General features: G+C 41.8%; 1 protein-coding gene across 2 annotated transcripts in view; it reads left to right on the top strand.

Moving 5' to 3' along the window:
- Nucleotides 1-25,458, top strand: part of ACSS1 (acyl-CoA synthetase short chain family member 1) — a 218,870-nt gene extending 193,412 nt beyond the window's left edge. The window contains exons 13-15 of one of the 2 annotated variants that reach the window (XM_040351016.1): nucleotides 8,569-8,690; nucleotides 16,631-16,759; nucleotides 25,249-25,458. In XM_040351016.1, the coding sequence (XP_040206950.1) occupies nucleotides 8,569-8,690; nucleotides 16,631-16,759; nucleotides 25,249-25,296 (299 nt within the window). In that variant the 3' untranslated portion in view covers nucleotides 25,297-25,458. Of the gene's footprint in view, nucleotides 1-8,568; nucleotides 8,691-16,630; nucleotides 21,180-25,248 lie in introns of those variants that run through there. The other variant, XM_040351015.1, reaches the window with a different exon arrangement.
- The last annotated feature ends 1,636 nt before the right edge of the window (nucleotides 25,459-27,094 follow it).

Genomic DNA, 27,094 nt, shown 5'->3' with positions numbered 1-27,094 from the left:
TGGATTGAACAGTGATCCGTGAGATGTTTAAAGCTTGGGATATTTTTTTATAAAGTTTATAAACTTCTCCACAACGTTATCCTTGACATGTCTGGTGTGTTCCTTGGTCTTCATGATGCAGTTTGTTCACTAAGGTTCTCTAACAAACCTCTGAGGCCTTCACAGAACAGCTGCATTTATAATGAGATTAAATTGCACACAGGTGGACTCTATTTGCAAATTAGGTGACTTCTGAAGACAATTGGTTACACTAGATTTTAGTTAGGGTTATCAGAGTAAAGGGGGCCGAATACAAATGCACGACACACTTTTCAGATATTTATTTGTAAAAAAAACTGAAAATAATTTATCGGTTTCATTCCATATCACAATTATGTGCCACATATTCACATAATATCCCAATAAAATACATTTACGTTTTTGGTTGAAACATGACAAAATGTGGAAATTTTCAAGGGGTATGAATACTTTTTCAAGGCACTGTACCAGACAAATTATTTTATTGAAAAATATTAAACCACTTTATGAGCTCCCATTTTAAGTACAAAGTCTTCAATGCTTTAGTCATTCAAACAAGTAAGACTGTGCTAAAGTCTGTTGAAAGAGTGTTAATAAAACTGTTATCATATTGACCATCTTCCAGCAACAGTTTCATTACTTTTTTCAGTTAGGCCATCTGAATCTGACTCTTGGATGTCAGCCATGTTGTAATCTAAATTCACAGAACGTCTGTTGAACTTGGCAATCATAGCCCCACAGTCACCTTTTTAATTATGTGATTAAAAAGTAATCTGGAAGAGATCTAATAAAAGTGAGAATTGCTTTCAATCTTCTAAACATATCGACAACACTTTAAAATTATGAGCTGAATCACCCTTGTAATATTTTAAAGGGATTGTGCAATTAAAAAACAAAAACACATTTTTGAACTAAGATTCATTCTTATATGCCAGTTTAATGCCATGCATCTACATTTTTTATTTGACCTCTATTATACTGATCTTCGCTGTAGGAAAACCATATAGCTATGCTATATAAGGATGTAAGCAGTGCCGACAGCCATCATGATTCCCACACGTTGTGGTCTTGTATGTCACCAATTTAAAGCGGTGGTTCCCCCTTAAAAACAACTTTTTTTTATTCCACTGCCCCCCCCACATTCCATCACGATTAAGGCTCTTATTATTTTTTTCCTGCTGTACATACCTTAGTACAGCATATTCACCCGTGCATCCGGGTTGCGAGTCCCGCGGGAGTGGGCGTTCCTCACATGCTGTTGATTGACGTTTTGCCCAAAAACGAGCTCTCCCACCGTCGCGTAAGCCGCGCCACGATTGGCGAAAGGAGCCGAACGGCGATGCGCATGCGCAGTATAGCGCCGACTCGCCGTTCGGCTCCTTTAGCCAACCGTGACGCGGCTTACGCGACAGGGGGGAGCTCGTTTTTGGGCAAAACGTCAATCAACAGCATGTGAGGAACGCCCACTCCCGCGGGACTCGCAACCCGGATGCACCGGTGAATATGCTGTACTAAGGTATGTACAGCAGGAAAAAAATAATAAGAGCCTTAATCGTGATGGAATGTGGGGGGGCAGTGGAATAAAAAAAAGTTGTTTTTAAGGGGGAACCACCGCTTTAAAAGTAAAAAAGTCTTACAAGGAATATGGAGGCTGATTATGCTAACCAACATATTTCGGTGAAAACGCTAGTTGCATGGTTGTAATGCTGTTGTACATCAATACTTTTTAAGTCACTTGCCTGGGACAAACATACAAATCAGAAAAATCAAGATAACGTTAGGCATCATCAACATGGATGCTTACTAGCTCCTGTGTGCTGAGGCCTAAAATCCACAGCACATGCCACATACAACAGTGAATGCAAGTGAATGGCTGTACTGGGTCGTGCCCAAGTAAATGCAGATAACTTCTGCACCATGCAATGCACTGCAATGCATGTACATGCATGCACGGGTAGTTGACGAAGCAGAAGCCATCAGCCTTTACCTGGGCATGGCTGCATACAGCCATTAATTTGCATTCGTATCAATATGCAGGAAATGCGGCTTTCTGGATGCCTTAAAGCACCAGGAATTTTATGCCTCAGCAACCAGGAGCTAGTAAGAACTTTAAAACTTAGCGAACATTTAAAAAAAAAAATAACAAACAGGTTTACACTTACCTGCTTGTCTCGGGTCCCCGGCTGGAGCTCCTGGCTTCTCCCCTCTGGCAAATTTCTATGGGGTTCACTCGTGCAGGCTTGCTCCCAAGTCTCGCTGTCTGCGCCTATTGACACAGACAACGAGACTCAGATCCACTACCCCCCCCCCCCCGGCTTCCTTGTCATTGGCTCTTTGATTGACAGCAGTGGGAGCCAATGTTTCCCGCTGTCTCAGTAAAGCCTGTGCGACCAGGAAGTGAAGGGAAAGAGGAGTTGCAGACGTGCACAGTGCTGATTCAAATAAGGGCTCAGGTAAGCAGAATGTCTAAACATTTTTTTTCTTTGATGCAAGGAATGCATTAAGGTAAAAAACATTATAACCACTTTAACCACTTACCCCCCGGACCATATTGCTGCCCAAAGACCAGAGTACTTTTTGCGATTCGGGACTGCGTCGCTTTAACAGACAATTGCGCGGTCGTGCGACGTGGCTCCCAAACAAAATTGGCGTCCTTTTTTTCCCACAAATAGAGCTTTCTTTTGGTGGTATTTGATCACCTCTGCGGTTTTTAGTTTTTGCGCTATAAACAAAAATAGAGCGACAATTTTGAAAAAAATGAATATTTTTTACATTTTGCTATAATAAATATCCCCCAAAAATATATAAAAAAACTTTTTTTTTCCTCAGTTTAGGCCGATACGTTTTCTTCTACATATTTTTCGTAAAAAAAATCGCAATAAGCGTTTATTGATTGGTTTGCGCAAAAGTTATAGCGTTTACAAAATAGGGGGTATTTTTATGTCATTTTTATTATATTTTTTTTACTAGTAATGGCGGCGATCAGCGATTTTTTTTTTCGGTACTGCGACATTATGGCGGACACTTCGGACACTTTTGACAAATTTTTGGGACCATTGGCATTTTTATAGCGATCAGTGCTATAAAAATGCATTGGATTACTATAAAAATGCCACTGGCAGTGAATGGGGTTAACACTAGGGGGCGGGGAAGGGGTTAAGTATGCCTGGGTGTGTTCTTACTGTGGGGGGGGGGGGGGTGGCCTCACTAGGGGAAACACTGATCCTCGGTTCATACATTGTATGAACCGAAGATCAGCATTTCCCCTGCTGACAGGACCGGGAGCTGTGTGTTTACACACACAGCTCCCGGTCCCCACTCTGTACCGAGCGATCGCGTGTGCCCGGCGGCGATCGCGCCCTCCGGGCACACGCACGGGAGTCGGGGGCGAGCGACCCTAGTGGCGGCTGGGAGAGAGAACGTCATATTACGTGCTCTCGCCCAGCCGAGCCAACTTGTCGACGTATAACGGCGGTGGCCGGTCGGCAAGTGGTTAAAGAGGAAGTAAACCCTCTGAAACTTTTCCCTAAAAATAAACCTTCAAGAGAAAGACATAATGAGCTAGTATGCATAGCATACTAGCTCATTATGTTTTACTTACCTGAGAAATCGAAGCCCCCGCAGCGACCCTCATTCCTTTTCTCCGCCGCCACCATGATATTAAAAACGATCGTTTCAGAACACGGTGACGTAAAACACAACGACAGGCTGAAAAAAACGAAGTTCAATGCTTCCAAGCATGCGTCGACTTGATTCTGAGCATGCGTGGATTTTTAACCGATGGTTGTGCTTACTAACGATCGGTTTTGTCCTATCGGTTAGGAATCCATCGGTTAAATTTAAAGCAAGTTGGCTTTTTTTTAACCGATGGTTTAATAACCTATGGGGCCCACACACGATCGGTTTTGACCGATGAAAACGGTCCATCAGACCGTTGTCCTCTGTTTAACCTCTCGTGTACGAGACCTAAGGGTTTACAACCACTTTAACAAGCAGTAAAAAAGCTATAAAAAAAACAAGCCATCGCTGACCTCTTTAGTTGCTTCTAAAAGGAAGTAATTCATTTTCAAGGACTCTAAAGTAGGGTTACAGTGTTTCTATTATGAAATTTGAAAATTTATTTCTCCAGAATGCCATTAGCAACAGAGGTGAATAACTGTTTATTGTGTCTTTATTGCTTGTTAAAAAATATTTAAATACTTTAATTTGCATAGTCTGGGCATAGGTTAATTGTTATGGTTGGTAGCTCTATAAAACCGATTGGCATCATTAAACTCCATCTGCGTAACAGAATCTCTCTTTCCAAACCTGCTGAAGTTATTAGGTTTTCAGATCGCTGCCTTATAGACCATTTCTATTGTGCCACATATGACAATTTTGCCATAAAGAGACCCTTTTTTTCTGAATATAATAAAAAAAAAATACTGTTTTAATTTAACTCACATTAGAAAGAAAATTGATAAGATAACAGAGAAGATAAGTACGTGTGATATTTCCCAGAAAGACTGTGGAGCTACCCTACATAGCCTTTACATGGGCTATGCAAATAGATAAGAAAGTGGAATGGAAAGTATTCCAGGTTGCAGTGCAAGTTACAGAATAGCAGCAGACATTTGATTAATATAAACTTTAACTTTGTTTCATTATCAGTCAGATTCAGTTAGTGACAGCAAGGTATGTGGAGATAGTATGCGACCGGACAAATTACAAGGCTTGCACACTTATGCCAGAAGTCTAGCTAACAAGATGGGAGAACTGGAGCTGCTGATGTACAAGGAGGATTTAGATTTTTGGGGGAATTTCAGACACTTGGTTGAATAGCTCTCATGATTGTCTGGCAACCATTTAGAGGTATTCCCTATATTGCAGAGATACGGAGGGTAAAAAAGGGGGAGGGGTATGTGTGTATATTAAGAATGATGTGCAAGTTAACGCAGTGGCGGCTGGTGAAGTTTTAGGATGGGGGCGCAAGACCCCGCCCCTCCACATTTGGTCCCTCCCACTTATCATAAGCCACACCCCTTATAGAATCCACCCACTCCGTCCCCTGTATTCCACTTGCTTCCACTCATAGTGTCAGGCGTATACAGCTCAGCATCACAGCACAGCGTATATAGCCCCAGCATCACAGCACAGAGTATATAGCTCCAGTATCACAGCACAGAGTATATAGCCCCAGCATCACAAATCATGGTATATAGCGCAGCCTTACAGATCGCGCAAACTAAAAAATGGCACTGTTAGTAATGAAGGACTCTAAATGGGCATGAGATTACCAGAGACTGCGGACATACTACACGAGATTACCAGAGACTGCGGACATACTGCATGAGATTACCAGAGACTGCGGACATACTGCATGACATTACCAGATACTGCGGACATACTGCATTTGATTACCAGATACTGCGGACATACTGCATTTGATTACCAGAGACTGAGGACATACTGCACAAGATTACCAGAGACTGCGGACATACTGCACGAGATTACCAGAGACTGCGGACATACTGCACAAGATTACCAGATGATACTGCGGACATACTGCACAAGATTAATAAGCGGAGTGGGGGTGGCCTTGCGGCCGCTATTTTTGCCGAACAGATAAATAAAAAAAAATCGTAATAACCGGGCGGGGGTTGGTTGTTATGGCCGCTATTTTTGCTGAACATTTAAAAAAATAAAAAATTAATTGGGGGGAGGTGGGTGTCAGTTGGTGGAGGTTGCAGCCGATATTTTCTACGAATATTTAAATAAAAAAAATAGTTAATAAGCATGGGGGGGGGTGGTGGTGGTTGCAGCTTTTTTTGCAGAACATTTAAATAAAAAGTAATAGTTCATAAGCGGGGGGGTTGGGAGGTACGGGTGGTGTTCAGCTGGGAGTCACGGACGCTATTTTCTCAGAAAATATAAAGAAAATAAAAGGTTGATAAGCGCGGGGGGGGTGAGTCGCGGACGATATTTGCGCCGAAAATGTAAAGAAAAAAAAAGTTAATTAGCCGGAGCGGGCGGGGGGGGGGGGGGTTGGGTAGGGGTGGGGTTGGGGGTCGAGTCGCTATTTAGGCAGAACATTTAAGTAAAATAAAAAGTTAATAAGCGGGGGTTGTGGGGATTGTTCGCTATTTGTGCCGAATATTTAAACAAAAATATGATATTCAGCTGTGGGGGGATGACGGACGCTGCTGTCTTAGTCAGTCTACATAATTACATAACTACTTGTTGCTTAGCTTCTTTACCTGCTTCTTTACCCGCTCAGGCGATGCTTTGCACTGAGCGGACATCACTTCCTGTACTTCGAGTGACGTCGGCACTAGCACAGAAAGCACCGCCTAGTGGGGAACTGAACTAGGCTCTGTACTATGTGCACCCGGCTGCCGCAATACAGTCCATCGCACCGGAAGCTGTGGCGCGATGGGCAGCGGCACAATGGCATTTTTTCGCTGCCAATGTAGCGCCACGTCTGCAATCTCGTGATTGCACAGACGTGGCGCTACCCGTCCTCCACTGTGCCCGGCGCCGGGACACATTGCACATAAGGACCTTTTTTAAAAAAAAATTCTTAAAGGGATAGGTTTAAATAACCATTTTTTTTTATAAATTTTTTTTTATTGCTGACTTGGGGGGGGGGCGGCGCCCGGGCGCCCCCTATGGACGGGCCGCCACTGGTGAGGGATGATATCACTAATGGAGCTAGGGAGGAGGTGAAATCCTTATGGGTAGAGCTTCAAAGGGAGGAAACTAAGGGAAACTAAGGGGAAAGTAATACTGGGCAGACCCCCTATCACAGTTTGGAATGGCTGCAAGGATGGGAAGTGTCATTATAATGGGAGATTTTAATTATACAGATATAGTCTGGGCGGAAGGAACCACGCATTCGTCAAAGGCTCGCCATTTCTTAAATGTCTTTCAGGACAATTTCATGGGTCAGATGGTGAATGCACCAACAAGAAACAATACGGTACTAGACCTACTGATTACAAACAATATAGACCTAATCGCGAATGTGGAAATACGGAGCAATTTGGGAAACAGCGACCACAGGTCAATTAGTTTCAGTATAAATCACAGAAATTGGAAGCACAAGGGTAATACAAGGACAATGAATTTCAAAAGAGCCAGCTTCCCTAAACTGCTAGATGATATTAAATGGGATAACATCCTAAGAATAAAGAACACAGAGGAAAAATTGGAGTGCTTTAAGAGCATACTAAATAAAAGTATTGGCCAGTGCATTTCAATGGGAAATTAATTTAAAAGAGCTTAAAAAAAATCCTGGGTGGCTCAACTTCAATGTAAAAATGCATATAAAAGCAAAAGAAAGGGCCTTCAAAAAATACAAGGCTGATTGGTCATTGTCAGCATTCCAATTTTACAAAGAATGCAATAAAAAATGTAAGGGTGCAATCAGGGGGGCTAAGATAGAACACGAAAGGCACATAGCGGAGGAGAGTAAAAAAATCCCCCAAAAATTATTTAAGTATATAAATAGTAAGAAAAGGGAGGCCAGAACATAAAGGATGTGATTCGTGATGAAGGAAGTCTGGTTACAAATACAGAGAGATGGCAAAGGTTTTGAATATATTCGGTCTCCACAAAAGAAACCAGGATATACAGTAATGGTAGACGGTAATGTTAATTTTCATAGAAAGTCACAGGAAGCACCCTCATGGCTAACAGAGGACAGAATTAGAAATAGGCTTGAAAAACTTAACATAAATAAGTCTCCGGGACCAGATGGCTTGCACTCGAGGGTCCTTAAGGAACTCAGTCAGGTGATGTTTTTAATTAACCTGATTTCAGAGCGCAGTTTGGCGCTCACGTGACCGGCCGGCTCTCTCCTCTCTCCGCCTGACAGCTGTAGCGGATGGGGACGAAAAAACCTCCACTGACGTCAGCCAGGAGGAGAGAGCCAGCCGATCACGCTCTGAAATCTGGTTTAACCAGCATTTTTTTTTAATACACACACACTGGGGAACACAGGTTTAGTTGAAAGAGCAGATAGTATGAAAATATAAATGTTTTTTTAGCCCCATGAGGAGGAGGAAGGGCAGACACTGTCATTAGCTGACAGGTAGGGAGAGGAGGGGGGAGAGCAAACAGGACACAGCAGATGATGGAGGCACATAAACTGACCATAGTGTCAGGGCTCAGCAGCCATGATAAACCATGGTCAGTTTACAGGGGGTGGGCAGCACCAGGCAGGATCAGCCAGGTATTTCAGGTGTTACAGGGGGCCATATTACACAGCACAAGCACTGTGCTTTATAACATGCTTTAAAGGGACAGGGTCCTTTTTTTTTTTTTTTTTAGGGTAACAAATGTTTTAATATTATTTAGTTTCCATGTTAAATTTTTTTGTTTTGCTATATGGGGAACAAATGACAAGCAAATGTTACTTGCTTGAGAATAACCTTTGTAATAGGGTAGTATAAACTGTATATTATTATAAACTGTATATGCTAATGCTTACCTTATTTTATGTAGTTTCATTATAGAAATTTGTTTTGTTCATTTTTATTTAACTGGTGATTTCTCTTATCTGTTCCATAGCTGCATTTGCCTTTGTTGTATTAAAAGATGATGTAAAAGAGGCAGAAAAAGATATTAAAGAGGATCTTAAAGCAATAGTGGCCACAAAAATAGCAAAATATGCCGTTCCAGACCATATTCTGGTAAGTATGTGCTAATGCATTATAAATACAACATTTCTGTATCTTTTTAATGATATCTTTATTATAGCTGGTAATAACTTAGTCACATTCAACTTGACTTGTTCTGTCAGGTTGAATGAACTAAAACAGAAAAGAACTGTGCCAGCAAATCTTAGCTAGCAACTGAAAGCTAGGTAAATGTAAAAAATTAATTACTTACCGGTATATAACTTCAAATATAAATGAATAAATTCGAAATAATAAATTGATTAATGTCCCAAATGTGCGGATTGAATCACATTAATGTCCATAATCAAGACGAACAACACCACTGTGAACGTGACTTTCGTGAGAAGACCACCACTACATGGAAAGCCGCTTACCAGAAAGACAAGCTTATATAGCATTAGGAAAAGTAGTCTTCGTCCACAGGCTGGAACGTTGGATTACAGGAACCCCAGCAATATTGCTCCCGATGATGAAGATGTTATAATCTTACATACAGTACATGCAATCCGGGGTCATGGGTATAAAGAAGAAACGGACCATAGCATAATTCCGTATACCAATTTAATAAAAACAAAAAGAAATGTACTTACAAACGTAGATCGTTAAAAAGCATGTCAAAAAAATGCCGGCCGGCGCTATAGAAGCCCTTCCTCCTTCACATCGAGCACGGTGACGTCAGTGTACCCCGTCCCAGACACGTTTCGTCATACGCAGACATTTTCAATGGGGATGGATGAACTGTAGGAATCGAGTTTTATCTTCTTTCCCCCCCCTCTCTTTTTTCTCCTCCTTTCCTTTTTTCCTACTCGAACAAATTTAACCACTTGCCGCCCGCCCTATAACAAAATGACGGCGGCAAAGTGGTTTCAATATCCTGAGTGGACGTCATATGACGTCCTCAGGATATTGAGCCGCTGCGCGCCCCCGGGGACGCGCATTGCTGCGATCGTTGTTGCAGGGTGTCAGTCTGACACCCCGCAGCACCGTTCTAGGTAAAGAGTCTCTGACGGAGACTCTTTATCACGTGATCAGCCCTGTCCAATCACAGCTAATCACGATGTAAACAAGAAGAGCCGGTTATCGGCTTTTCCTCACTCGCGTCTGTCAGATGCGAGTAGAGGAGAGCCGATCGCTGCTCCTCTGACAGGGGGGTTTGTGCTGATCAATAATCAGCACAGCCCCCCCGAGGATGCCCACACTAGACCACCAGGGATGCCACTAGACCACCAGGGATGCCACCAGGGATGCCCTCCACCAGGTATGTCAACCCTAGCCCACCAGGGATGCAAATCAGTGCCCACAATGGATGCCAATCAGTGCCCACAATGGATGCCAGTCAGTGCCCACAATGGGCATCACTGATTGGCAGGCATTGTTGTTTGGCACTGATTGGCATCCATGAGTACAATATAATACAGTACATCCATGCCCATCCGTGCCAACTATCAGTGCCCATCAATGCCACCAATCAGTGCCCATCCGTGCCACCTATCAGTGCCTATCCGTGCCACCTATCAGTGCCCTTCAATGCCGCCTATCTATGCCCATCCGTGTCGCTTATCTGTGACCATCCATGTCGCCTATCCATGCCGCCTATCTGTGCCCATCCGTGCTGCCTATCTGTGCCCATATGTGCCGCCTATCTGTGCCCATCTGTGCCGCCTATCAGTGCCCATCCGTGCCGCCTATCAGTGCCCTATCAGTGCTGCATATTAGTGCCCATCAATTCCACCTCATCAGTGCCACCTCATCGGTGCCCATCAGTGCCGCCTTATCAGTGCCCTTAAGTGCAGCCCCATCAGTGCCCATCAGTGAAGGAGAAAACGTTCTTATTTACAAAGTTTTGTAACAGAAACAAAAAAAAAGCATTTGTTTTTTAAAATTTTCGGTCTTTTTAATTTTTTTTTGCAGAAAATAAATATCCCAGAGTTGATCAAATACAACCAAAAGAAAGCTCTATTTGTGGGAACAAAATTATACAAATTTAGTTTGGGTACAGTGTAGCATGACCGCGCAATTGTGATTCAAAGTGCAACAGCGCTGAAAGCTGAAAATTGGTCTGGGCAGGAAGGTGTATAAGTGCCCTGTATGGAAGTGGTTAATGCTATAATTGAGGGTTTGGAGCCCCCATCAGGGGAGACAGGGGGAAGATATTTGGAGAAAAATGGTCACTGGCCTAGAACCTACTAGATCGTTTTTGAGGGCCTACTCACTGTGACTACGTTTCAGCAAGGTCTCAATCTCAGGATCTTCCTACCCTCATTCATCTTCATAGTGATATACAGGGCAATAATCCCGACGACCACCTCTCAGGGATAATAATGTCTCTGTAGTGCACTATGTTCATAACCCAAAGATTACTTTTCTTGTCTACTTCTGTTATGTTCCACTGAGGCCTTACTAAAGGCCTAAGCAGTCTACCAAGCTCTTCCCCTAATGATACCATACTCTCCTCCCCTAATTTGTTTTGTACCAGTTCTTGTATGATTCAGAGCATGCAAGGATTGTTTGCTGCTCTGCACAGTGTTCAATTAATCTGCATTTTCTTAAAAATTACAATGAAAATTATTGAAACAGAATGAACTGAGGAAGTGACTTAGATAAGATATGAAATGTCTTCAACTTTACAGACCAAGTCCTGCTGAATTTGACTTACTACTAGCTATACCGTGACCTGGATAAATGAGAGTGTTTTGAAGTGTATAAAAACCATGGGCCAGATTCACAGAAAACTCCGGCGGCGTAACGTATCGTCTTTACGTTACACCGCCGCAAGTTTTCAGCGTAAGTGCCTGATTCACAAAGCACTTACCTGTAAACTTGAGGCGGTGTATCGTAAAGACGTCCGGCGCAAGCCCGCCTAATTCAAATGGGGCGTGTACCATTTAAATTAGGCGCGCTCCTGCGCCGGACGTACTGCGCATGCTCCGTTTTGAAATTCCCGCCGTGCTTTGCGCGAAGTGACGTCATTTTTTTGAACGCCAACGTGCGTAACGTACTTTCGTATTCCCGGACATCTTACGCAAAAAAAATATTTGAAATTCGACGCAAGAACGACGGCCATACTTTAACATGGCTCGTCTAAAGTTAAGCCATGTAAAAGCATGCTTAACTTTGCGACGGGAAAAAATTACTAGCGACGACGTAACGAATGCGAAAACCTTCGTGGATCACCGTAAAAGCTCATTTGCATACCCGACGCTGGAAAACGACGCGAAATCCACCCAGCGGCGGCTGAAGTATTGCAGCCTAAGATCCGACAGTGTAAGTCAATTACACCTGTCGGATCTTAGGGCTATCTATGCGTAACTGATACTATGAATCAGCCGCATAGATACTCTCAGAGATACGATGGTGTATCAGGAGATACGCCGTCGTATCTCTTCTGTGAATCTGGCCCTCTGACTTCAGATTGGAACCCAACAAGAAAGTATAACCGTACAGGTTACAGTATCTCACAAAACTGAGTACACCCCTCACATTTTTGTAAATATTTTATTATATCTTTTCATTGAAGAGATTACACTTTGCGATAATGTAAAGTAGTGAGTGTACAGCTTGTATAACAGTGCAAATTTGCTGTCCCCTCAAAATAACTCAAGACACAGCCATTAATGTCTAAACAGCTGGCAACAAAAGTGAGTACACCCTAAGTAAAAATATCCAAATTGGGCCCAACGAGTCAATATTTTGTGTGGCCACCATTATTTTCCAGCACTGCCTTAAACCTCTTGGGCATGGAGTTCACCAGATCTACACAGATTGCCACTGGAGTGCTCTTCCACCCCTCCATGATGACGTCACGGAGCTGGTGAATGTTAGAGACCTTGTGCTCCTCCACTGTCCATTTGAGGATGCCCCACAGATGCTCAATAGGGGTTAGGTCTGAAGGCGTACTTGGCCAGTCCATCACCTTTACCCTCAGCTTCTTTAGCAAGGCAGTGGTCATCTTGAGGGTGTGTTTGGGGTCGTTATCATGTTGGAATACTGCCCTGTGGCCCAGTCTCCGAAGGGAGGGGATCATGCTCTGCTTCAGTATGTCACAGTACATGTTGGCATTCATGGTTCCCTCAATGAACTGTAGCTCCCCATTGTCAGCAGCACTCATGCAGCCAGACCATGACACTCCCACCACCATGCTTGACTGTAGGCAAGACACACTTGTGTTTGTACTCCTCACCTGGTTGCCGCCACACACGCTTGACACCATCTGAACCAAATATCTTTATCTTGGTCATCAGACCACAGGAAATGGTTCCAGTAATCCACGTCCTTAGTCTGCTTATCTTCAGCAAACTGTGGGCTTTCTTGTGCATCATCTTTAGAAGAGGCTCCCTTCTGGGGCAACAGCCATGCAGACCAATTTGATGCAGTGTTCGGCATATGGTCTGAGTACTGACAGGCTGACCCCCCCACCCCTTCTACCTCTGCAGCATTGCTGGCAGCACCCATACATCTATTTCCCAAAGACAACCTCCAAATATGACGCTGAGCACATGCACTCAACTTCTTTTGTCGACCATGGCGAGGCCTGTTCTGAGTGGAACCTGTCCTGTTAAACCGCTGTTTGGTCTTGGCCACCGTGCTGCAGCTCATTTTTAGGGTTTTGGCAATCTTATAGTCTAGGTCATATTTATGTAGAGCAACAATTCTTTTTTTCAGATTCTCAGAGAGTTCTTTGCCATGAGGTGCCAAGTTGAACTTCCAGTGACCAGTATGAGAGAGTGAGAGCGATAACACCAAATTTAACACACCTGCTCCCCATTCACACCTGAGACCTTGTAACACTAACAAGTCACATGACACCGGGGAGGGTAAATGGCTAATTGGGCCCAATTTGGACATTTTCACTTAGGGGTGTACTCACTTTTGTTGCCAGCAGGTTAAACATTAATGGCTGTGTGTTGAGTTATTTTGAGGGGACAGGAAATTTACACTGTTTTACAAGCTGTCTGTATACTCACTGCTTTACATTGTAGCAAAGTGTAATTTCTTCAGTGTTGTCACATGAAAAGATATAATAAAATATTTACAAAAATGTGAGGGGTGTACTCACTTTTGTGAGACTGTATGCTGAGAAAGGGTTAAAGAAATAGAAAAAATACTCCAATAAAATCAGTGTATAGCACAGTAAAGCCTTCTTAGAACAGAAGTTAGAACACATTTTTCTTGTTTTAGATGGATCCTATTGTATCCTTCCATTTTCTAATTTTCCCCTATCAATTTTTTATACACCATGGACCAGGCCCATATTGATCATTTAGCCACTTTAGAAGAAGTGATGTGTTTGAGTGCATTTAGGGTTGGAATAAGCTAATATGGGCTACTTGGGCGCAAACAGGTCTACATTGGGATCCAAACACTTCACATACAGTAGCTGTAAATTCTATTAGAAAATACTGTTGCTTCGTTGGGCTCAACAAGTTAGGACTTGAAACTTAGAGCTCTGTTCCCGCTTTCCCAAAATTCATGATGGATATCCAAACATCCCCTCCTTTTGACCTTTGTTTCATTTATCACAGTGTACCTTTCACTATCTGCACAAATGTAGGTGCAGGTCATTGTACCCATGCAGAATAAAATGTTATGCCAAAGCTGCAATTAAATGTTTTGCTTTGATACACAATTCTTTTGCTTCATATACCACCGTTCTTTGTTTTAGTTCAACTACAGCTCATCACAGTCACAATAATGAAAGTGTTCACAAAGCCATTTCTTTCTAAAAAGTTTGGCTGTGCTATGTCTTTAATTTAAATCCATCACTGGACACCTCTCATTTTCTGTCCATTCCACAGCTGTAAGTCCACTTCTCAGTTAGTCTTGGGCACTGAGTAATAGCCAACATGCCTCAGCAATCTCCATAAGTCATACAGATATTTCTGATCCTGTGACTCCCTGCTTCATATTTCTGTTGACCGATGTAACAGAGGTTGTGTTAAAGCAGAGTTTAGGCCTTCTTAATATTTGTGTCCAGTTTGGAGAAATCCTGGACCATTTCAAGAATGATTTGTTTACAGTTAAATGAACACGTAGGACCTTTTGCCTACTCCTAGACAATGGTATAAAACATTTCATATTTTTACTAAGAGATAAAGCCTACAAAATTCAGAGTAAGTACCAACCAAACCAAAGCTGCTTTTCTGGTGACCTGTTTTACTGAAAAAGCCCAGAAGAAAAGTCAGCAAACAATGTGAAACGTACTTTCAACATCACCCTCGGCATACGTGATGAAATGGGAAAGAGATCTCAAGCTTACCCTTGAATCGGAAGATTGGTCACATATCTGGCAGGTTTACCCAACATTGTAGCCCTAGAAACCAACTACAAGGTGCTCACCAGATGGTACCCGATCCCTGCCAGGATCTCAAAATGTTTTCCCCAATGGCCTGCACACTGCTTTAGTAGCTGTCAAACCTCAGGAACTCACGTTCATATCTGGTGGGACTGCTCCATTGTGCAAGCATTCTGGACCGAAGTGTTTCAAATTCTTTCCACACGATCATTTTTCAACATGAAAAAAAAAAAACGTCGTTTTCCAGCATGTCCAAAAAATAAAAATTTTCCAACTTCATCATTGAAAACAACGTTTCCCACACACCATCGTTTTTAAAAAATTATGAAAAAAGCGTGGTGACGTACAACACGTACGACGGCACTCTAAAGGGGAAGTTCTATTCGCCTTTGGGCTGCTTTAGTTGATTCTGTGTTAGTAAAAGACGATTCGCGATTTTCTGTCTGTTACAGCGTGATGAATGTGCTTACTCCATTATGAACGCTAGTTTTACCTGAACGAGCATTCCCGTCTTATAACTTGCTTCTGAGCATGCGCAGGTTTAAAACGTCATTTTAGCCCACACACGATCATTTTTTACTATCCGAAAAACGAATTTTTTTAAAACGATGTTAAAAAATGCAGCAGGTTCGAAAAAAAATGTTGTTGTTTTTCAGAAGCCGAAAAACGATGTGAAGCCCACACACGATCATTTTAAATTACATTTTTAGAAACGTGTTTTTTTTCATGCCGAAAAATGATCGTGTGTACGCGGCGTTACCACTGCAGCGAAACAAACCATTGCTGAGGCATGGAAATCCCCCTCCCTAAGCATCCTAGCAATGAAGCACAGAATCACCCAATCAATGATATATGCCAAGACAGAAGCAGTTATCTTTGACAAAACTACTCTCTATGAAAAACAACGGAAGCCCTGGGTCACTCACTTTTTACCCCCTGACTTTAACAATTCACTACTGTTGACCTAACCAACCTGTCTGGGTAGTGTTCCTCTCTAGAGTACCCCACACCCCCTTTTTTTTCTCTCCATCTCCTCCACCCCCTGCTTTGCTCTCTTCTCTTTTTAACCTCTTCCCTTTCTCACATCCTCTCTCCCCCCTCCCCCTTTCCTAAACCCAAGGCTTCTACCTTAAAGCTATCCTTGCTGATCATGGAGGCTAGGTCTCCTCATTCCTACTTCTTGATAAGCTGATGCAAGCTACTTCATACAGTTCCCCTCGGGGTCCCCCCCATGACCTTGTGATCCCTGACCGGCCACCCTTCCATTTTTCGATCCTACTCTGACCAATGTCCTCATATGATCCTAAACACTTTCATGCACCCCTCTATTCAAAAACGTTGGTTGACATGCCTGCTTTGTTACCAACCTTCCCTGTCCTCAGGGGCCTGCCCTTTTAAACCTCATACAGCCTTGATCCACATGGCAAGGCACGGCCCCCTACTGTTACTGTTAATACTAATCTTTTAAATGTTCTTTACTATTTACCATTGGCTTATGTTGGATATTGTGAGCCTCGCTGAAGTGAACTTCTCTGACTACATAAGGTAAATGTAAAATGATATTCACATTGTTAAACCTCAATAAAATATTTGAACAAGGAGACTTACTTTTACCTAAGCAACAATACTATAGAGTTGTAATGTCATCTTTATTTCTTAGATGGTGAAACGCCTTCCCAAAACTCGCTCAGGGAAAATCATGCGGCGAGTACTGAGGAAAATCGTCACAGGCTACACTGAGGATCTTGGAGATATAACTACCCTGGAGGATCCGACCACTATTACAGAAATACTGGAAGCATACCAAAATTACAAATCAGAACAGACAACAAAATAACTTGGAGACACCCATTTATTGGAGCTAAATTACAGAGTAACTGTTTGTTAACATTTACCATTGGAAAACTCTTCAAACGCTAAGCTTAGAACTACCTGTTCTTTCTATTGACCAATCAATTAACTTATTTGCTGTATATTAAAATAACAGATCTTAACAGAATCTTGTAAAATTTAATTTGTCAGATGGTAGTCCCCTTTAAAATGGAACTCCAGACAAATGCATAAAATAATCCATTCATTTATTCATTCAAAAACTATTAAATGTATGCATGACCAGCATAAAACTTGTATTTGCGTCCGTTAGGACTGGGAGAGCGAGGGTCAACTCTCTAAGCTAAACAGCACTCTGTTACTTTGCCTATTACTGTGAATCTAGCACTGCAAACATACTTCCATGATGGGAGACATCAGGCATGATCTCCTGAGTGTGTGGCTCCTTCTTCATTGTTAAATTACAGGCTTGGTTGGGTCATAGACCAAGTGCCAATTCTTGAAACCCTATTGGTATTTCACTTTAAAGTCTGCAGCTATGTAGGTGCGCAGCTAAAGTCTGCAATGTTAATGTCTTATGTTTTTTTTTTTTAAACTTAGTATTAAACTCAGCATTTTTTAGCCTAACGAGGAACTTCACTCCATCCCCAAGGTTATTTTTGATCTTAACCCCCTCCTACATTGTCTGCTAGGTTGATCCATCTAAAGCTGTCGGAAAGGTATTTTTGTGGTTTGCTGAAGAGGGGGATGAGTAGGATAAAATGAAGAAGTAAAAATGAGTGAAGATCTGCTTTTAGCTTAAAGTGGTTCTTCAGTCTGAAAATAAAAATTAAAAGTTAGCAGCTACAAATACTGTAGCTGCTAAGTTTTACTAGAAGGACACTTACCTGTCTAGGGATCCAGCACATCCTTATCTGGGCCAGTTCTTCACCAGTCTTTAGGTCCTTAGCACTGGCATCTTTAGTTTGGGAAGCTGGCTATGACTCCTTGAGAACTGTGCTGCACTTTGTGAATAGTCCCGCAGCCTTCTGGGACCTGTGAGAACCCAAGACGCTGCAAGCGGGGGGGGGGGGGTCCAACTTCTGCTTGGACCGCCTATTCGCTTTCCCCCCCCCCAAAAAATGTAATGTGCCAAAAATTGAAGAGGAGGGGTAAAGGTCTGCTTTAACAAAATAAGCATTCACCAGTATTTTTTTTAATTTGCATCCAAGCACTTTAGAACTTCCAATGCCACTGGCTTCTGTTCTCTCATCGTTACTTTCCTGAACTTCTTGTACTTTACAGGGAAGAGAGAACAGGGAACCGTGCAGCCTCCAGCAGCCATCATTCTACTAGTTGGGAGGAGCAGGGGGGTGCTTTGCTATCATAGGCAACAGGTCTGTGTGTTTGTTTTGAGGCACACAGCATAAGAAGACATAGCTCTAGTCCAGGCATGCAAGGCTTGATTCATAAGACCCTGCAAGGGAAAGGAGACATCCTTGAAATGTTATGTAGTGATCATGGCAGCAGCCTAAAAAAGAGAAAAAGAGCAAGTTTAAAAGATGAAGAAGCTGTTTAAGGTATTAAATCAGCTTCTGAAATTGCCTAAACAATTGAGGGTTTAATATTTCAAACACAAAGCTCTAGAAGTTCATACATATGGTTTATAAGCTAAAGCAGCGCTTTAGACATCAACATCTGATAATGGTAATATGCCCTCTGAAGAGCGAGTCCAACAACAACCAAGGTGTTCATAGAGAGGTGTTCATATAGTGACTTGTCAAATAGATGATAACCTTCACCGCACCACGTGAGACCGCTCCTCTCATGATGCACACTCCCCGGAACAGTATAATAAAACCGCATTTGATATTTATAATGGATCTTTGACATGCATTCATAAAATCCTTAATCAGCAATCAAAAGGGATTAGAATATGCCACACGATAGGTCTGGCTACTCACAGTGGATATCCACTTGTTGACTCTTTAGCTCAAAACATAGGAGAAAAAGGAATCCTCATAGCGTAAACTAGTTTAAAATGTTATTCCCATCAAAGAACCTGCCTTTTAAGATATATGCTTATGCAAAATTCAATATAAAATGGCATCTCATAGTAGTCATCTGAAATTCACACCTTGTACAAAACTCGCTCACCGTCCAAAGGAGCGCTCATCCGCGGTGATACCTAGGTGGAGATCTTCAAAGACTGACAGTTTCAGCAAGCCGTCTGGTCACGCCTAGATACGTTTTGTCATTACGTCTATCATCTTAAGCGCTGCCTTAGCTTATGAACCATATGTATGAACTTCTAGAGCTTTGTGTTTGAGTATATATTTACTATAGCAGCAGCTAAATCCAACCACAAAACTTTTTTTCCATAAGTCACGAATGAGCCATTTCTTCTTTATTGCTTTATGGTTTTTAAGGGTTTAATATTGTTTTGAAATAAGAGAAATAGAAAAACAGAAATAGAACAGGTAGAAAACTGTGTTACTTGGTAAGCGGCTGGAGAAGGACTGCTATTCTCTGTTGGCACGTCAACTAAAGACCTACAACTCTGCAATAAGCAGGAAGGTTGGGTTTCCCCGATTTGCAGAGTTGTAGGTATGACATAAAGAGACCACTGCAGAGAGACTGGAGAAGGACTGCTATTCTCTGTTGGCACGTCAACTAAAGACCTACAACTCTGCAATAAGCAGGAAGGTTGGGTTTCCCCGATTTACAGAGTTGTAGGTATGACATAAAGAGACCACTGCAGAGAGACCACCATGCTTTGTAGTAGGGGTGCCTTGATTACAATACAGTAATTCGGCTAATAAGTCCAAAGTCTTTAATAATTTACCCCATGACAGCAAGAAAGTGATAAACATCAGAGACAGAAAATTCCCCTTCATTATGGCTCTAGATGAGAATGAACATATTAAAATAACACATATGAAACACACAGGAAAAATTTGTTTCTTGTTTATCAATTGTATTAATAAGTGTTCTGTCATTTTTGTATTCTTATCTATAGCCATGATAAAAGGGGATTTTCTGATCTCCAAAACATATTGGCTGCTTTTTTGCTTTCTTGTGTCATTGACTAAATTAATTAAAAGTTTTTGGACTTTCAAGATGTTTTTTTGGTGCTCTTATTGGCTAGATTACATGTGGATTTCTCTATCTGGGTGACCAACCCCTGTTTTCCAAGAGGCCCTCAATTTTGTGGAGAACTACAGAAACCAATCCGTCAAGTTTTTTTTTATCATCTGAATATCATCATCTCAAGATTTGTGTCCAGAACCTCGCTTCCACCTTTTCTTCATCACAAGAGGGCCTGAATGGATACTATACATTTTTACAAGAACAGCTCACTTAAATACAGTATATTGCAATTGTGTATCCAGCTGTTTGCCTTGTATTTAGTTTTAATGGATCAGGGACTTTACAAAGATATTAATGACCTTCTGAAGGACCACAGACATAAAACTCACTTTATTTATTATCATGGTAGCACAGTGGCTAAGTGGTTAGCTCTTTGGCCAAGCGGGTCTTCGGTTTGAATATCAACCGTGGCATTACCTGTCCAGAGTTTGTATGTTCTCCCTGTACCTGTGTCGGTTTCCTCCCACACTCCAAAGACATGCTGGTAGATTATTTGGCTTCTGTTTAAATTCGCCCCAGTATGTGTATGTAAGTTAGGGACCTTATATTGTAAGCTCCATGAGAGCAGGGACTGATGTGAATGTATAATATAGGATTTGTAAAGGGCTTTGTATAATTGTTGGCGCTATATAAATACCTGTAATAATAATAACAAAACGATCAAATGTACTTCTGCAGTTTTATAAAACTGATCTTTTTACCTGTGTTCATGCTGCATTTTATAGTTTAGACTAAATTCTTTGTTGCCCTGTGCTTCAAAACGTTGGTTCCTCAAACACTACCATACAATACAAGTTGTATAGGCCACCTTATATTGTAAGCAAGCAGCTATGGTAATACTGGCCACCATAAAGTGTTCCAGTGATGCAACATCGCCTGTAACTTCCATCCAATCACATGTGAGTTAATACAATTGTCTATGTGAAAATCCATCACATGAGATCCACAGCCTTCTACTATTTATTCGATACAATGAGTTATATATCTTTGGACCTTGTTTAAAAATCTGGGATAATGCAATGTGAAGGTGACAAAAATAGCAGCGAAACCCGTGTTTGTTTTAATCTGCATAGCTGGAATCTGATTGGTGGCCTCTACTTTCCTTTTATAACATTTTTACCCTTGAAGTCTGCTGAGGTCTTTGCTGCTGTGATATTCAAGGTATCCAGTAAATTGGAGACAACATTACTGTAAAACAATGCTGTATATACATCATTGCCTTATATAAATGGAAATGGTCAAATCATGTATCTGTTACTGTGTCATCTCTTTATTCATCGTCTGATATGTGTAAGAAATAAAACCATAAATAAAATTGTGAATAATATCAGTATTAGTAAAAATGTAAAGCAGCTGGCAAAAATCTCCTGGTAAGAAAAGATAATTCAAATGACGTACAACACAAATGCAGTGCTAAAAACTGATTGTAAATATATGAAATATCTCCATATAAACAGTCCAATGGGTGTAATAAATTCACAAAAAGAAAGTGCTGGTAAGTATCCATCACCAAGACTTCAGAGGTTGTTCCCGCACCGTAACCCTAACTGCCCCAGTTGTGGCCTTCACATAGGAACTTGTATGCATATGTTCTGGGATTGTCTTGTCATAGTGTCCTATTGGAAAGCCGTTTTTGATTAAATAAACATCAGGTTACAAATTAGTCTGATTCCTACCCCAGCTTTGGCTCTGTTGGGGATCCCTGATGATTAGCAGTGTTCACATCACTCTAAATTGCTTATAGCTTACCTGTTGTATTATGCTAAAAAGGCAATCCTGCTTAACTGGGTTTCTTCTCCGCCGACCATCTCCAGTTGGGAGAAGTTGTTGGATGAGGCACTCCCTTTATACAGGATGATGTATTCAAACAGGGGGTGTTTCCAGTTGGGTATTGATGGGGGTGTGGGGTGGTCTCCTGGTTTGGGGGGTAGCTTTTCGCCCCTCTTTCCCCTCCCTCCTGCCATCGATACACACCAGCTGCTGCTACGATAGGATATTGCACATTCTTCTTCTGTGTGGGGCCTGATGGTCGCTCTGCTATTACATGAGTTGTATCAGTTGGTTAAATGTCTAACTCATTGGGCAACCCAGGCTGCAGTCACTGTAATTATACATGAGTTCTTTACTGTTTTGCGTCTGTCTTCTTTTCCTGTGTTCGCAGTGTAAAATATGGTATTGACATAACATTTTTTTCTGAATAAGGCCCCTTTCACACGGGGCGGATCAGTAATGATCCGCCCCGTAAACCTCTGTATGCTCATCGGGGATCGCTCCGTTGATCCCCGTTGAGCCGGCGGATGACAGGGCGGTCCCCGCACACTGTGCAGGGACCACCCTGTCTTTTATCCACTCTACCCTATGGGGGGATCGGATGAACACGGACCGTCTGTCCGTGTTCATCCGATCCGATCTGCAAACGGAAGGAAAAATAGGGTTTTCTTCCGTCTATAGAAACGGATCATTGCGGAGGCGGACGAGATCGGGTGTCAGTGGATGTTCATCCGCTGACATCCGCGATCTCATAGGGACCAATATATGTCCCTTTTTCATCTGCATACGGATGGATGAAAAAGCGGACATACGGTCCGCAAGTGTGAAAGGGACCTAAAGCACCTTGTTGTTAAAAAAAAGTATCCATCACCAAGAGGGAAAGGTTCACACTGACTTTTTTACCCCAACGAATGGACTACTTAATCAAAAGCAGTCAAACGCATTTAGGAATCATCCACTTGGATATAGCCACACATGAAAGGATAGGCTGTATGACCATCAATAGGATCCTGCCAGAAAGACTCTTATCGCATTAGGACATCATGAAAATAGGCATAAAAAATGAAGTGCAGTATTACTGACGAGTGAATTTATTTTGAGCACAGCAAAAGCCAGAATACTCACAAACATTATCGTAAAAAGCACATGTAAATCCGATAAAACTTTCAATGTTTTCATCCAGTATAATGAAAGGAAAGGAACTCTGCGCTTAACCAAATGGAAAAATTTGATAAATATTTGATATATAAAAAAAGTAAAAAATTTGAAAATGGTGCTGCTACCAGTAGAAAGCCTAAATACTTAAAGCCCAAAAATGTGAAAAAATAGAACAGGCACGCAACCAATCAATAAATATAAATTCAGAACTAAAGACTGTTGGAATACAAATTCAAAATATTCAACAGATGGGTTAATTAGTGAAAAATAACCATAATATAAATATATACTAAAGAACTTAGAGAACTTTGCCCACAAGCAAAATGACAACCATCAGCACAACGGAATATAAAGTGTTCTTTGCTAAGAAGTCTGCGGAACGGCGGCACATTTAGACATAGTAAGTGACCCTATGTGTACAGCTAAATCGATTAATGAACGGACATACTTTAAAAAAATGCAAAATGTAGTAGAAACCCCACTTTAAGTATCAAGCGATATTTCCTTTCAGATCCTATAATGATGAATTCAGTCACTCAAATTAAAACCAATAGTACGAAGGTTGTTAAGGGGACTGGTCTGATCAATGCCTCCTTTTTTAATTCTCCTGGGAAACCAGCTCCCAGTATTACTGTTTTTAAGGATTTGGTCTTACAAGATCTACGAAAGGCACATTTTAGGAATGAAAGTCAAAAGGATATACAGGAAGGGATAGAAACCGTATGCAAGAAGAAAGACCTGATAATACGCCCTACGGATAAGGGGGGAGGCATTGAACTCCTCAATAAGCAGGATTATTTGGAGGAAATTAACCAATTATTGGCTGACAGCAATACATATATGGATATTTTTTTTTTATCCAACAAAAAGTTTTGCATTGATGAAAAGGTGGTATACAGCGGTTGACAACGATACATTGAACAACATGACCATACAGACAGCCATCAAATACAAAATACAGCAGTGTTATTATTACTACAATGTCACCACTTCTACTACCCTCAAATTTCCATACTGTGGTACTCATCCCACATTCAGTCCCAACAACCTGTCCATGACCAAGTCCACCGGGGAAAGCCCCGGTGTATCTAGCCACGGAGCCCAAAGATTCTCATATTTCCGTGTACTCCCTCTGTGTTGGTAGATGAGTTTCTCCATACGTAGCATATCTCCTATCTTAACAATCCATTGCCTCGAGGTCGGAGGGTTCTCCGATTTCCAGTAAAACATAATCAACTTCCTAGCCTGGAATAGCACTCTATGAACAGCCTCCCTTGTGTACACCTCTATCACATACTCCTCCAATACACCCAATAGACATACCCTGGGGTCCACATGTATAGATACCCCAAATACCGAGTTGACAGTACTCACCACCTCGGCCCAGTATTTATGCAGTTTGGGGCATCTCCACAGGAGGAGGATAAGATACCCATGGTCACGCTTATATCTAGTGCATGTATCTTCATTCTGCATCCCCATCAACTGCAATCTATGCGGCGTATAATATACTCTAAAGATGAACAAAATGGGAGTATAGCCTCATATAAGAAAATTATAATTAACATAAAACCGTACCATCTTCCAGGTATTGGTTAACAAATAAAAGGGGAGGGTGGGAATGGGGGAATAGTTGCTGAGGCTAAACCCGGACCATGCCCACCCAATTGGTGTATGGACTATCTCTGTACTGATAAGACAAAATTAACAATAATAAGTAAAAAATATATTTTTTATTATAATGAAAATGTTGCAAAATTTGAACAATAATGTACATCAAAGATTGGTCAGATTCTCTGCTAGTTTCGCAGGGGACCTGCTTCTTCAGGAGAACCAATCTAAGGAAAATAATGCAATACAATAGTAAAATACATATAATGCAATTCAGCAATAAGATAAATAATACATAACAAATAAAAGTAAAATAAGGGTTTACCCGATGAGTAATAAAGCAAGCGCGGAGCTGAACTGCTCAAGTGGTTGACCCCCGTGGCGGACAAGGGGGATGGTGCGTTGATCTCTAAAAATAATTCATATACTTAATTAAGGGGCCCAGTACATGGATACAATGCGGAGTGGGAAGGGGGTGGGGAGGGGGAGGAGGAGGGAGAAAGGAAGGGAGAAGGGAAGAAAGGGGAAGGAGGGAAAGGGGGAGAAAGGCAAGGAAGGAAAAGGAGGGGGGAGGAGAGAGAATGGAAGGGGGGAAGGGGGAGGGGGGAGGGGGAAGAAATGAGGAAGGGAACAGGAAATCAAGGAAAAGAGAAAGGGGTTGAGGGGAGGGCGAAAGGAATGAAGGAGAGGGAAAGGCAGAGGGAAACAGGGGGAAGGGAGGGGGAGGAAGGGAAGGAGGGGGAGGGGGGGAGGAGAAGGAAAGGACTAACTATTACAGAAATACTGGAAGCATACCAAAATTACAAATCAGAACAGACAACAAAATAACTTGGAGACACCCATTTATTGGAGCTAAATTACAGAGTAACTGTTTGTTAACATTTACCATTGGAAAACTCTTCAAACGCTAAGCTTAGAACTACCTGTTCTTTCTATTGACCAATCAATTAACTTATTTGCTGTATATTAAAATAACAGATCTTAACAGAATCTTGTAAAATTTAATTTGTCAGATGGTAGTCCCCTTTAAAATGGAACTCCAGACAAATGCATAAAATAATCCATTCATTTATTCATTCAAAAACTATTAAATGTATGCATGACCAGCATAAAACTTGTATTTGCGTCCGTTAGGACTGGGAGAGCGAGGGTCAACTCTCTAAGCTAAACAGCACTCTGTTACTTTGCCTATTACTGTGAATCTAGCACTGCAAACATACTTCCAGGATGGGAGACATCAGGCATGATCTCCTGAGTGTGTGGCTCCTTCTTCATTGTTAAATTACAGGCTTGGTTGGGTCATAGACCAAGTGCCAATTCTTGAAACCCTATTGGTATTTCACTTTAAAGTCTGCAGCTATGTAGGTGCGCAGCTAAAGTCTGCAATGTTAATGTCTTATGTTTTTTTTTTTTAAACTTAGTATTAAACTCAGCATTTTTTAGCCTAAAGAGGAACTTCACTCCATCCCCAAGGTTATTTTTGATCTTAACCCCCTCCTACATTGTCTGCTAGGTTGATCCATCTAAAGCTGTCGGAAAGGTATTTTTGTGGTTTGCTGAAGAGGGGGATGAGTAGGATAAAATGAAGAAGTAAAAATGAGTGAAGATCTGCTTTTAGCTTAAAGTGGTTCTTCAGTCTGAAAATAAAAATTAAAAGTTAGCAGCTACAAATACTGTAGCTGCTAAGTTTTACTAGAAGGACACTTACCTGTCTAGGGATCCAGCACATCCTTATCTGGGCCAGTTCTTCACCAGTCTTTAGGTCCTTAGCACTGGCATCTTTAGTTTGGGAAGCTGGCTATGACTCCTTGAGAACTGTGCTGCACTTTGTGAATAGTCCCGCAGCCTTCTGGGACCTGTGAGAACCCAAGACGCTGCAAGCGGGGGGGGGGGGGGGGCAACTTCTGCTTGGACCGCCTGTTCGCTTTCCCCCCCCCAAAAAATGTAATGTGCCAAAAATTGAAGAGGAGGGGTAAAGGTCTGCTTTAACAAAATAAGCATTCACCAGTATTTTTTTTAATTTGCATCCAAGCACTTTAGAACTTCCAATGCCACTGGCTTCTGTTCTCTCATCGTTACTTTCCTGAACTTCTTGTACTTTACAGGGAAGAGAGAACAGGGAACCGTGCAGCCTCCAGCAGCCATCATTCTACTAGTTGGGAGGAGCAGGGGGGTGCTTTGCTATCATAGGCAACAGGTCTGTGTGTTTGTTTTGAGGCACACAGCATAAGAAGACATAGCTCTAGTCCAGGCATGCAAGGCTTGATTCATAAGACCCTGCAAGGGAAAGGAGACATCCTTGAAATGTTATGTAGTGATCATGGCAGCAGCCTAAAAAAGAGAAAAAGGGCAAGTTTAAAAGATGAAGAAGCTGTTTAAGGTATTAAATCAGCTTCTGAAATTGCCTAAACAATTGAGGGTTTAATATTTCAAACACAAAGCTCTAGAAGTTCATACATATGGTTTATAAGCTAAAGCAGCGCTTTAGACATCAACATCTGATAATGGTAATATGCCCTCTGAAGAGCGAGTCCAACAACAACCAAGGTGTTCATAGAGAGGTGTTCATATAGTGACTTGTCAAATAGATGATAACCTTCACCGCACCACGTGAGACCGCTCCTCT

Source organism: Rana temporaria, chromosome 4 (assembly GCF_905171775.1).
Source record: "Rana temporaria chromosome 4, aRanTem1.1, whole genome shotgun sequence".
NCBI lineage: Eukaryota > Metazoa > Chordata > Amphibia > Anura > Ranidae > Rana > Rana temporaria.
Note: the sequence above shows the minus strand (reverse complement) of the source record. Positions and strands in the feature narration are given on the sequence as shown.